The 12,449-nt window shown below is 45.5% G+C and overlaps 1 protein-coding gene across 1 annotated transcript in view; it reads left to right on the forward strand.

The window, feature by feature from the left end:
- The first annotated feature begins 2,324 nt into the window (after nucleotides 1-2,324).
- The window catches only part of LOC106600477 (supervillin), a 53,816-nt gene continuing 43,691 nt past the window's right edge, over nucleotides 2,325-12,449 (forward strand). Inside the window, exons 1-7 of the mRNA XM_082973098.1 lie at nucleotides 2,325-2,669; nucleotides 4,632-4,695; nucleotides 6,679-6,770; nucleotides 6,968-7,025; nucleotides 7,507-7,661; nucleotides 8,126-8,999; nucleotides 10,241-10,333. Coding sequence (XP_082829224.1) covers nucleotides 2,606-2,669; nucleotides 4,632-4,695; nucleotides 6,679-6,770; nucleotides 6,968-7,025; nucleotides 7,507-7,661; nucleotides 8,126-8,999; nucleotides 10,241-10,333 — 1,400 coding nt within the window. The 5' untranslated portion in view covers nucleotides 2,325-2,605. The remainder of the gene's footprint in view (nucleotides 2,670-4,631; nucleotides 4,696-6,678; nucleotides 6,771-6,967; nucleotides 7,026-7,506; nucleotides 7,662-8,125; nucleotides 9,000-10,240; nucleotides 10,334-12,449) is intronic.

Raw genomic sequence — 12,449 nt, forward strand, 5'->3', positions numbered from 1 at the left:
CGGGAGGGATGTCTTGATCTTCAATGGATGCAGGAGGACACGGCGAAGCTCTTGATGGGGGTCGAAGAAATTTAGTCTGGCAGTCATTACCCCAGTCTAGTAGGTGTCCCATGGACCAGTAGACTAGGGAGTTATGTAGAGCTAGCCAGTGGTAACCCTAGCATAAGGGGATTCTCTGGAGCAGAGATCAAAAGAAATTAAGTCTCTCTGAGTGGTTCACCCCAACCTGCAGTAGAATGGGCTTGGTCTAATATTCCACTTGACCGGAGCCAATGGCGAAGTCAGCCACTGGTCTGCCCCCTTGGCAGATGTTTAACAGTTGGCTGGCCGCTTCTTGTCCGCCGACTGGGTGGTCGAAGACTTGTCTCAGCTCGGCAGTGAAGACTAATATAGAGCTGCAGGATGGTGGCTGCTGTTCCCACTCCGCCGTTGCCCACGCCAGGTCTTTGCCTGAGAGTAGGGAGATGATGTAGGCGATCATGGCCGATCAGTGTGGAACGAGGAGGGCTGTATCTCGAACACCAGAGAACACTGAATGAGGAAACCCTTGCATCCTCCCGGGTGGCCGTCATACCGCTCTGGGGCTGGGATCTTGGGTTCCAGGTGCAGGTTCCCTGGAGGAACTACGGGGACGCCTGTAGCACTGGGCGAAGAGACTTGGGCATTGGCTCCTCATGGGTTGGAGACGTGCCGTGGTTGGAGGGAATCGGTAAGTGGCGGGAGGGTCTCTGAGATTTGAGAGAGTTGTCCTTGCTGCCGTCCCAACAGTGCTTCTTACTGGGTTATCACATTCCTGATCAGGGTAATCTCTGCTTGCTATGGCGTGGTGAGGTTGAACTCAGGTGCAGAGAATGGACCACATGAGGAATCAATGATTAAGGATAAACATAAATACTTTACTGAGAAAAGATAACATTAGGATCACAGTAACCCAGGAGAAAACAACAAACACTAGACACTCACTCACTCACTCACTCACTCACTCACTCACTCACTCACTCACTCACTCACTCACTCACTCACTCACTCACTCACTCACTCACTCACTCACTCACTCACTCACTCACTCACTCACTCACTCACTCACTCACTCACTCACTCACTCACTCGACAAACACACACAGGGCAACCAAAATCAAGCTTCTGCAAAGGGAACAGCAAACACACCTCTTTAAAGGGGGAAATCATAATGAGGAAATAGAAACACCTGAGTGTAATAATAGCTTCTAGGGCCGTCTCTGCTGCCTTCCTTTTAGGTGGTTGTAGAATTTAACTGCTCTTTTCTGGATTTTGATCATTAGCGGGTATCGGCCCAATTCTGCTCTGCATGCATTATTTGGTGTTTTACGCTGTACATGGAGGATGTTATTGCAGAATTCTGCATGCAGAGTCTCAATTTGGTGTTTGTCCCATTTTGTGAATTATTGGTTGGTGAGTGGACCCCAGACCTCACAACCATAAAGGGCAATGGGTTCTATAACTGATTCAAGTATTTTTGGCCAGATCCTAACTGGTATGTCACATTTTATTTTCCTTTTGATGGCATAGAAGGCCCTTCTTGCCTTGTCTCTCAGCTTGTTCACAGCTTTGTGGAAGTTACCTGTGGCGCTGATGTTTAGGCCGAGGTATGTATCGTTTTTTGTGTGCCTCTCTGTCTCTCTCTCACACACACACTATCTCTTTCTCCCCATGCTCTCTCTCTCTGCCTTGCTCTCTCTTTCTCTCTCTCACACTATCTCTTTCCTTCCATGCTATTTCTGCCTCTCTCTCTGCCTCTCTCTCTGCCCCTTCTCTCTTCTGCTTCCCCTCCCTATAGTCCTACTCTATTTGTGAGGACTTAAACAAGTGGTATTTCTTGTCCATTATTGGGCACTGTCTGAACTATTTCACCATTGTGCTGCATTATTGAAACCTGTCCAGGTTTCCAACAAGTCTATGCCAGTGTGTGTGTACATGTGTGAGTGTGTGTGTGTGTGTGTGTGTGTGTGTGTGTGTGCTACACTCCTCAGTCCTCCTGGCACTGTCCTCCAATCCATTTTCAGCGTTTTTATCATCAGAGCTAATTTCTGTCTGTAATCTGATTAGGGGCTCTTAGCAGCTTTAGCACGCTGCCTCCTGCCTCTCATCTCTCTCTCTCTCCCCCTCTCTCTTCCCCTCTCTCTCTCTCTCTCTTTTGCTTACACCTGTCTCTCTCTCTCTCCCCCTCTCTCTTCCCCTCTCTCTCTCTCTCTTTTGCTTACACCTGTCTCTCTCTCTCCTCTCTCTCTTACTCTCTCTTCTCTCTTTGTCTGTCCCTCTATTGGCGCTGATCTCCCTGGCTGAGCTCACACATGCACGCACGCACGCACACACACATACAGTGTCTGTCTGTCTTTTAGGCTGCTGGTCTGAGCTGGCGATCCACTCAGTGTGGTCAGGCCTTAATGCTACTTGCCTCGCTGTGTGTGTGTTTGTCTGTGTAGTACCTCACTGCCACAGTGTGTCAGTTTGTCTGCATCACTGTTGCTGTGACTGTCTGTAAGCACCGCTAGCTGTGGGACAACCTGGGACAACAGGGAGCCTGTCAGCAGCGTATGTTCTGTCTGTCTTCAGCTTCCCTTCAAACATGTTCCGGAACCCACGGATCACTAATTATCTGAGGCATGTCAAATACAGTGTCGGTGGGCAAGGTAAGGGCAAGGAGGAGGAGGGGACTCTGGAGTGTGTGTGTGTGTGTGTGTGGTAGGCTTTGACTTAGTAGTTAGCACTTATTGACCATTCATAGTAAGGAACTGTCCTTGTGTTGTGCAGTGAGTGAGAGATTCCAAGGACATGAGTTACTTTGATTTGGTGCATGCTCTCTTAGGGACTCAACTGGCTTTGACTGTGTGTGTGTGTGTGTGTGTGTGTGTGTGTGTGTGTGTGTGTGTGTGTGTGTGTGTGTGTGCGTGCGTGCGTGCGTGCGTGCGTGCGTGCGTGCGTGCGTGCGTGCGTGCGTGCGTGCGTGCGTGCGTGCGTGCGTGCGTGCGTGCGTGCGTGCGTGCGTGTATGTGCGTGCATGTATGTGCGTGCGTGTATGGGTATGTGCGTGCGTATGTGCAAGGGCTGCTACAGCTGCAGTAGCACCATTGAATAATGAATGAAGTATCTATTTGTCCATGTGGACTGAAGAAGTGTACCTGATGCTGTTTCTTTATTACTTTCTTCTCATCTGATACAAACTTCCCTAGTAGTCAACAGGTGCTTTATCCTTGGTACTTTATTACTGTATTGCTGCAAATCATTATACCCCTCTCATCCATGCTCTTCAGGGCTTGTATGTATCAAGCGTCTTAGGAGTGCTGATCCATTGAGATTTCCGCTAGGATCTGTTAGTTCTTTTATATTATAATGAATGGAGAGGGGGGACCTGATCCTAGATCAACACTCCTACTCTGTCATTGTCCGATCAGACTATGAAGGCTGATAAAGAGGGTGGTTTCCATGACTTTAACTGAGGATGGACACATGGTAAGTCTATTCGCTCCTGTGATTCCTGCCTGCCTTGAGACGAGGTGCAGTTTGTTTAACAGGGTCTATTTTTCACCTTGTGCTTCCCTCTGTGTATTTATAGAAAATCCCTTTCTTCACTGAGCTCACTTTTGACAGACAGTCTCCTAAGCTCGTCTTTGGCATGTCCTTTTCGCACGGCTGCCCACGAACCAACTGGACATTGTCATGGGTGGACGACTGACCTGTCTCTGATTTAGATGACCTGATTGACACATTTGCTCTCAGGCCACCACCCATGACAACACCTGCACCCACCCACACATACTCAGGGCTGGCTCTAGCCTTTTGGAGGCCTGTCATGCAAAATAGTATCCCCCTGCCAAAAAGTCCCCCCGATCCCCCGTCCCCCCGCGTCACAATGGGATTCGATAAGCTATTAGCGTCCGTTGCTATATCAATGGTGCGATGACCTAATGCGTCAATTTTTGGAGATCATTACAGTCTAAATTACATTATTTTCATCCCCCACTATGTAAACAAAGCTGATTTTCCACGACAATTTCATTGTTTAAACAAGTTTTGTTTAGCTAATTAGATGAAAACATTAATTCAAACTACCTCCCCACCACCTCACAGCAAAACGTTTTAGATGACAGTGGAGGTTGATAAAAATGATTCTTCACTTCATGGAGCTTGGTTGGAGAGCAAGGTAGCAGCAGTATTATTAGATCTTTTATTGAAAAAGCTGTTGTTTCGCTCTCATTTTCCAATGGTTATTGATTGATATTGAAGAAGTGAATGCCTTATTTAGGCTGGAGTCTAGAGTTAGTCACCGTAGCTGGTGCTGGTTATCTACAGTGTGTAATTCCATCATGTTTCCATTTAGGTTATGATGATGACGTAATATGCTTTTTCGTCAGATTGCAATGGAAGATTGAGTCATTGTAAAATGTGGTGGATTCCTGGTTTTGGTCCACTCTGACACATTCTTGATATGTCTTTGTTATATTTATGTAGTCAGTCCTTTTTATCAGTTAAGTCATTTGGCGCGTTTCACCACCCTGTTTCACCATACTGTGTGACAGGTAAAATCAAACCAATTAACATACACAGAAGTAGAACATATTTTTCTAACATATTTTCTCTGTCTGTTTCTCTAGGCTTTGGAACTGAGGCTCATGTCAAACTCTGCACTTCAACCCCATTGCCAACAGAAACTCTAAGGTGGAGGAAACCATTTTGTATGCACTTTTCACTTGTCATATTCTAACATATACAGTAGACCCATTTCACAGTAGTGTTGTGGCACGCACAATTATGCGTCAGAAAGAGAGTGTTTTTATCAAAGAAAGTGATTGAGCCAACATTAAACTTCAGATGAAAGTTAACAAATGTAAGGTCATTTGATCAGGTTGTTATTGCAAACATTACACATTGTAATCCTGAAGAACATGCTATTGGCCCCATGTTGTTATATCTGCTACATCATCAAGATAGGGATAGACAAGGATAAGGGTAGGTTCTTCAGACTGGTTTTAGACTAGGCTCCTGATGAGATACCCAGGCAGGCAGAGTACCTCCTCTATGAAACCAGAACAGTCCACAGTCTGGATACAACCCCCACTGGCACCACAAAAACACCGTTACTAACAACAGCACAAGGGCAACAAAATACTCCAGCTTTTAATGCTTACTGGGCAAAATTAGCCCAGTAAGCATTAAAAGCTGGACATGCTTGGAGCAGCTTATCCTAAGATACTTTGTTCAAATGGCAGAACAGAACTGTAATACCTCCATTCAGTAGTCCCTCCCTCCTATCTTGATGGAATTAGTGTACTTCTGTAACTGACAGCTCATTTGCTGTATCCATTCAAAGCTAGTCTATGTCAATATTCTCCACCCTTTTTCCAAAATTATGCACTTGCAAACTTCCTGAAATGGATTTAACAATGTTAAACATTCCTTCCTACCAATGCTTACACTAATCTAATGTTATTACATATATCATACTAAAGCAGTTGAACGTGGCATATCATACTAAAGCAGTCGAACGTAATATATCATACTAAATGGGTCAAAGCAAACTGTTGCGATCAAGACATAGGATACTATACGTCCTATAATTCCTATTATATTGTATGACCGCTATTACATTGGTAGGCAAATGTAATGTAACCTAAAGTAAAGTAACATAATAAATGGAGTGGCATGGATTTTAGTAAAATATAATACGTTTTGCTCTGAGGCCAGGTTGGGGTGGAGAATCAGAGATACATTAAGTAGAGATACTATAATTCATTTAATTTGTGAATTATTGGATTTCTGTGGTCATGTGGTCATTCAGTAATGTTTCATAGAGTTGTTCTGTTTCACATCGGACCATTATGAGATCTTTTGATTGACAAGTAAGTGGGTCAGAATGTTTAATTGTGACGGCAGAGATGTTTAGAAGATACTTGCCTGGCTATGTGTCCTTTTGATTGCTCTGGATAAAACCACTAGGACATGATCCTGATCGTTTCCTGGAGGTGTGCCATGTTAGGGTTAGGGGTTAACCTAGTTCTTAGCTAGATCCCTCTTCCCTCACGGAAGTCGAAGCACAGTACAAAATTACCCGAACTGACCCTGGGGACTGACAGTATGTTTATCCACTTAAAGGCAGTCAATACAGTAATAGTAGTAGACATGATGGTGTGTTCACAATCTTAAAATGGTTTATCAAAGTCAGCAACTTAGTGGCATTTTGGTTAGAGTGTCAGCTCTGAGATTGGAAGATTGGAGGTTCGATCCCAGCTCGGGTTATACCAAAGACTCTAAAAATGGAACCCTATGCTTGGCACTCAGCGTTAAGGAGTTGGATTAGGCACCTGCGAGAGACTAGTGTGCTGTCCAGGGGGTGTACTTGTACATCAAGCTGCCTCACGCTACAGAAACATGAGATAGTATAATTTTTTTTGTCATTTGACCAAATTTTTTTAATAATATATGAAATGTATGCATTCACTACTGTAAGTCGCTCTGGATAAGAGCGTCTGCTAAATGACTACAATGTAAATGTAATATGTCCAATATGTGAGATGATATATCCAGTACGAATTTGTGTGGGCACCTCACTGAAGACTGGTATACAACTTATATACAGTACGTCTTCAGTAGCAATAGTCTCATGATAAGATGCTAAATTCTTTGGAACTCTTTTACTTTCAGCTTTCAGAACGACTTTTCCTTCAGGGACAAGACCGAGCTGGTCAAGAGTGCCACTGATATCGATGCCAATCTTCTGTCAGCCCTACCCAAGGGTGAGCTTCTTCCCAAACACAGACAGCATCCCAAATGGCACCCTATTCTATATACAGTGCACTACTTTTCACATGTAGTAAACTATGTGTAGGGGATTTTGGGACGCACACATAGTTATTGCGATAGGAATAATGAACTAACTAACAGATTACTGTCGTGCCATGTTTTGTAATATTTTATATATATTTTTTCCCAGTTTCAGAATTAAAGAAACATTTTGAAAGCATTGTCTCGAGTGATTTAGAAATGAACAGGTATGTTTGCATATGTCAAAATCGTAATCCTTGACAACCCTCCATCTGTCCCTCCTTTTCATACATCCTTCAGTTCTCATCAACTCTCGTAGTTACCTCAGACCGTTTCATGTTGTTACTGTGTAGGGCTGCAAAATTCTGGAAATTTCCCCAACATTCCCAGGTTTTCCTTATGTCTTGCTTACTCCATTCTAATTCTGAGATTTTTGGAAAACCTGGAATTTTGCAAACCTCTCCTGTATAAACAGAAGTCTGTTGAGGACCTCTTTACTGAGGAATGTGCTTGTTTTTCATGATTATGTTATATTTTGTTGGTGTATTTCCTATGCTCCTATGCTGCCTTGATTGTGTAATTGTTGTGTACTTGTTGAGATGCAGGGCGCCCTTGCAAAAGAGACTTGAAAAGAAATATTTGAAAAATTGCAATATATGATATTATAATATATCTATATCCCTCTGTCTGTCTCTGCCTGGTATGAAGTAGGAAGGAAAGGATAGCCAGGCGCCTGGAGGGTATCGAGAGTGAGGTTCCTCTTGCCCTGATACCGAGCTGTGCCGGCCTGGTGGCCAACCGCATGCTGGAGGAGGACCCGCCACGATACACCCGGGCCTCAGACCCCTGTGAGCCAGTCATGGGTACTTATACTGACCACACAAGGCAATGCAAGCCCTGTATGAAACATATACTGTAGACTTGGCCTACTGTACTTAGATTTTTAAGCTCCTCGTAAAGAAAAAGTGAAGCCTCATAATGTATGCTAGTGAGGGGGAATGCATATGACACCTAGACCCTTATTCAGAGCATGGGTTGTTAGGTTCTGATTATTTTGGGATGGAGAAAGATTATATTTGGGAGAGAGGCATGGTAGGTCTGCCTGTATGTTTAACTGTGCGTCTGGGTTTCTCCTGGTTCCACAGTGAGACCATGCCATGTTTGAGACATTGTTGTGTTCATATGATTTAGGGTACGTCCCAAATGGCACCCTGTTCCCTATATAGTAGTGCCCATGCAGTGGGCACTAGTGGTGAACTATAAAGGGAACAGAGTGCCATTTGGGACACATCCTTACTGTGTGCTTGTCTCCCTCCTCGTTCCACAGTGAGACGTTACAGCAGAGAGCAGGTGGAGGTCCCACAGATGCCGGTGTCCTCCCCAGACAGACAGTCTAGGACCCGGGGCAGACCGGGGGACCATCCTGGACCGGCCGCCCACCCCCATGCAGAGCCTGTCCTATCCCCTTCCGATGGCCCAGTGGACGCAGCCAGCCTCAGTTCCAAGGCCGAGCGGATCGCCCGCTACAAAGCAGAGCGCCGGCGCCAGCTCTCTGAGCGTTACGGCATCCTCTTGGACCAGGAGATAGACATGGACTACAGTCCTCGCTACTCGTGCTCACGTAGAGAGTCTGACGCCTCGGAGAGAGGGGCCCCAGCAGTCACAGAGCGTAGGAGAGACAGAGATAGAGAAAGACAGGAGGTGGAGGAAGGAGGAGGAGGAGGAGGCCGGGAGAGTTCCCGCAGAACTCCCTACAGCTCTGGAGTGGGCAGGATCTACATGCAGGCTCACCCTGCTGAGCCTACTCCTGGCCACGCTCCTGCCTCAGGTCACGGTCCAGCCCATGCAGGCCCTACCCATACTCAAGCCCCTCCGCCCACCCAGGAGAGGGCCGGCACCTTCTCAGAGCGGGAGAGGATGATGAACCTGGAGAACTACCGGCGGGCCCAGGAGAGGACAATGCCAGGGGGGGGCCTCAGAGGAGCCAGTAACAGGCCCCATGATCATGCCCAGGCCCCCTCCATCCAGCAGCTCAGCCCTCCTCTATCCAGGGCCTCCTCCAGAGAATCCTGCAGCGTGGCGGCCATCCCCAGCTCCCCTCGTACGGCCCGCCGGGCCTCCCTGCCCTCCACACGCTACGGCATCTCCCCCGGGGACCTGTTCATCAAGCAGCAGGCTCAGGCCATCCTCAGCAGACAGGGGTGAGTTCAGATCAGCTTTGATGTCATACTGCATTCTGTCTCCAATGAGTTTGATCTCTGTGCTCAGGTTGCTTTCAGTATGAAATAGGTGCAGGTGCTGAGTACAAAAACAACGAATGTAAAGATATTGGCACACTGATAAATGCTCCCACTGTCTCTGGGGTGGGCGGAGTGGCTTGGGTAAAAAACAGGTTGCTTTCACCATTGACTGACCACTTTAAGGAGTAGTTGCAGTATTTTGTTGCCCTTGTGCTGTTGTTGGTAACAGTGTTTTTGTGGTGCCAGTGGGGGTTGTATCCGGACTGTGAACTATTCTGGTTTCATAGAGGAGGTACTCTGCCTGCCTGGGTATCTCATCAGGAGCCGCAGAGGGGCTACAGGGTGTGGTTTTGTGGGGGATTTATGATGGGGGATTTGTTAAGTTGGTTGGGTTTCACAGCTTGCCCTGTAAGGGCAGACCCATACAGTTAGATAGAGTGCTCATCTTTGCCTCTGAAAACACCCTCTATCCAACTCTATGGCCAGAGCAGAGACGGTAGAGAAAGCGAGACATCTCACTGGCTAATCTTCTCTTGGCAGGTCAGGTGAGGTGAGCAGGGCGGTGACAATAATTATACCAGTGCCAGCTGTTATTGGGCAGTTTCCCATTGAAAATAAATCCTGTTTGTGTAAGTGGGCCTTAACTCTCTCGCATGAACATGCCAGAGATTATGGAGGAACCGTAAGCTCACGCAGAAAAGCATGCTCACGCGAGAGAGGGAAAGCCCACTTACAAAGACGGGAACCTTGAAAAATGTTTCCAATGGTAAACTGCCTGAGTAAGACATCTTCATGTATCCACCATTGTGAGAGAGAGAGTGAGAGAGAGTGAGAGTGAGTGAGTGAGTGAGGAGTGAGTGAGTGAGTGAGTGAGTGAGTGAGTGAGTGAGTGAGTGAGTGAGTGAGTGAGTGAGTGAGTGAGTGAGTGAGTGAGTGAGTGAGTGAGTGAGTGAGTGAGTGAGTGAGTGAGTGAGTGAGTGAGTGAGTGAGTGGTCTAAATGTCTTCTTTATAGCATTGATTAATATTGATATTTCCGACATAGTGCACTGCTTTTGACCAGAGCCCTATGGGCCCTGGTCAAAAGTAGTGCACTATATAGGGAATAGGGTGCAATTGGGACATAACCTCAGTATTATAGTAGTCCAAATGACCCAGCACCATTCTAAGCTATGTCGTCATCTTCACCACATTGGTCCTGTAGCCAGGCAGTGTTGTCTCAGAGCGACTGGTCTCTCCAGACAGACTCAGAAGATGACGCTGCTGGCACTCAGCCTGTCATCAGTTGGCCCTCCAGGTACTGTGGTAGGAACATACTGTAGGGGCAGACCTGGGTTCAAATACTTTTTGTAAATCTTTCAAATACTTTCTACATTTGCTTTAGCCTGCAGGTCGGTGGGGTTTGTCATTTAGAGACTTTATTATTGGTTCTATTGCAACAGGCAAGTTCACTCAAGCACATATTTGAAATTATGTCTAATAGTATTTGAACCCAGGTCTGTTTACCGTATGGATGTGTGTGTGTCGACCCCAAAACATCTACCTAACACATCCTCCCAACAGATAGACAACCTACCGTAATTTCCGGACTATAAGCCCCAACTTTTTTCCCAGGCTTTGAACGTCGCGGCTTAAACAATGACGCGGCTAATATATGGATTTTTCCCGCTTTCACATTTTTTTCTCCAAAAAAACACATTCTGTGACGTGCTCAGTTTTTTGGCAGCATGAAGCTTCCATTAGACCAATGAAGTTGCCGAACGGGTTAAGGTCAAACATCTTTTTTGTTTACTGTTTAGATTAAATTGAGCGCTCTCAAACTTCCCATCATTCTGATTACGGTAGTTATTTTGTCACCCTGATTCCTGGGGGTACAACAAAGTATTTGCAGCCACTCGACATCAGTGTAAATCGTGCATTTAAGGTGGCGCTCCGTGTTCAGCGGGAGGCTTGGATGACAAGTGTGGAGAAATCCTTCACTAAAACGGGCCGCATGCGAAGAGCAACTTATGGTCAAGTCTGCCAGTGGGTCCTGACAGCGTGGAGCATTGTCAAAAAATCCACTATCATCAATGGGTTTCGAAAGGCTGGACTGCTGCATGTTGAAGAGGGCTCAGCGGGGGATTTGCCTCCGGATGAAAGTGACGAGAGCGACAATGAAAACGATCCAATATCGGATGAAGCAATTCTGAGGCTATTCAACTCCGACACCGAACGAGAGGACTTCAGTGGTTTCAGTGCACAGGAGGAGGAAGATAGTGACCAATGACTTTCTTGGTAGGCTACTGTTTACTGCACATTTTTTATTTTTTGTTACAAGCCGTGTTTCGTTAAAGCCTATTTATTTTTGTTACAAGCCGTGTTTCGTTAAAGCCTATTTATTTTTGTTACAAGCCGTGTTTCGTTAAAGCCTGTGTAAAGTTCATTTGTTTCAATGTACCGGTAGGCACCTGCGGCTTATAGACGTGCGGTTTATTTATGTTCAAAATAAAACTTTTTTTTTTATTAAGTGGGTGCGGCTTATATTCAGGTGCGCTTAATAGTCCGGAAATTACGGTATATAATTTATATGATAATATATCCTGTATTATATATTACTATATAATCATAGTAATTATTCCCCTTTGTCATCTCCAAGTTAACTGGTGTTTTCTAGTTCTCAGTGTGAGGTTTGGATTGCAGTTCTTTAACTCTCCTTCCCAACCCCCTCATTATTCAAATTAACGTTTGGTCTTCTCATCCATTTTAATTATCCTTAAAACTTCTAAGGATGTTATCTCTCAAATGTCATCAAGCCTCCTCATCAGGGAATCAGATGGAAACCTGGATGCACACAAGTAATAGAAGTGAATGCTTTGGTCACACGTTAGTTATTGGTCAGATATGTAGTATACAGTAGTAGGACAAGCACACACTGTGCTTCCAGTCACAGTGTAGGGTGCTAGATGCAACTGACATTTTGAGGGTGAGAGAGGAAGCTTGCCTTAAAGCGCTAGGCATCTTGCTATGACATGCATTATCTGAATTAGGCCCACAGAATATCTCTCCCTAATTTCTGAATTACACTTGTAACGTCGTCAGTAGGCTACAGTAACCTATACTTCTGTGGGGAGGGGCAGGTAGCCCATGTGAGTGGAGTCCTGCTCATCGCTCATGGAGCGGTTGCACACTGCTGCTGTGGCCATGCCCTTTCCTACAGCTTCGCAAAAAAAATAAATGCTGAGCTCACAATAAAAAAAACTGCTGCTCCAAATTCGCTCCATTCATTAAAATCACAATTTAACCAACACCCATTTATTTTTGTGACTACCTGGACCTACCAATTGGTTTTTAAGTATTGAAACCAACACACATGATTTGAATGAAAAGTATTTGAATAAACATGAAAAGGTGAATGTAAGAAGCGAACATAA

Source organism: Salmo salar, chromosome 03, assembly GCF_965601325.2.
Source record: "Salmo salar chromosome 03, fSalSal1, whole genome shotgun sequence".
NCBI lineage: Eukaryota > Metazoa > Chordata > Actinopteri > Salmoniformes > Salmonidae > Salmo > Salmo salar.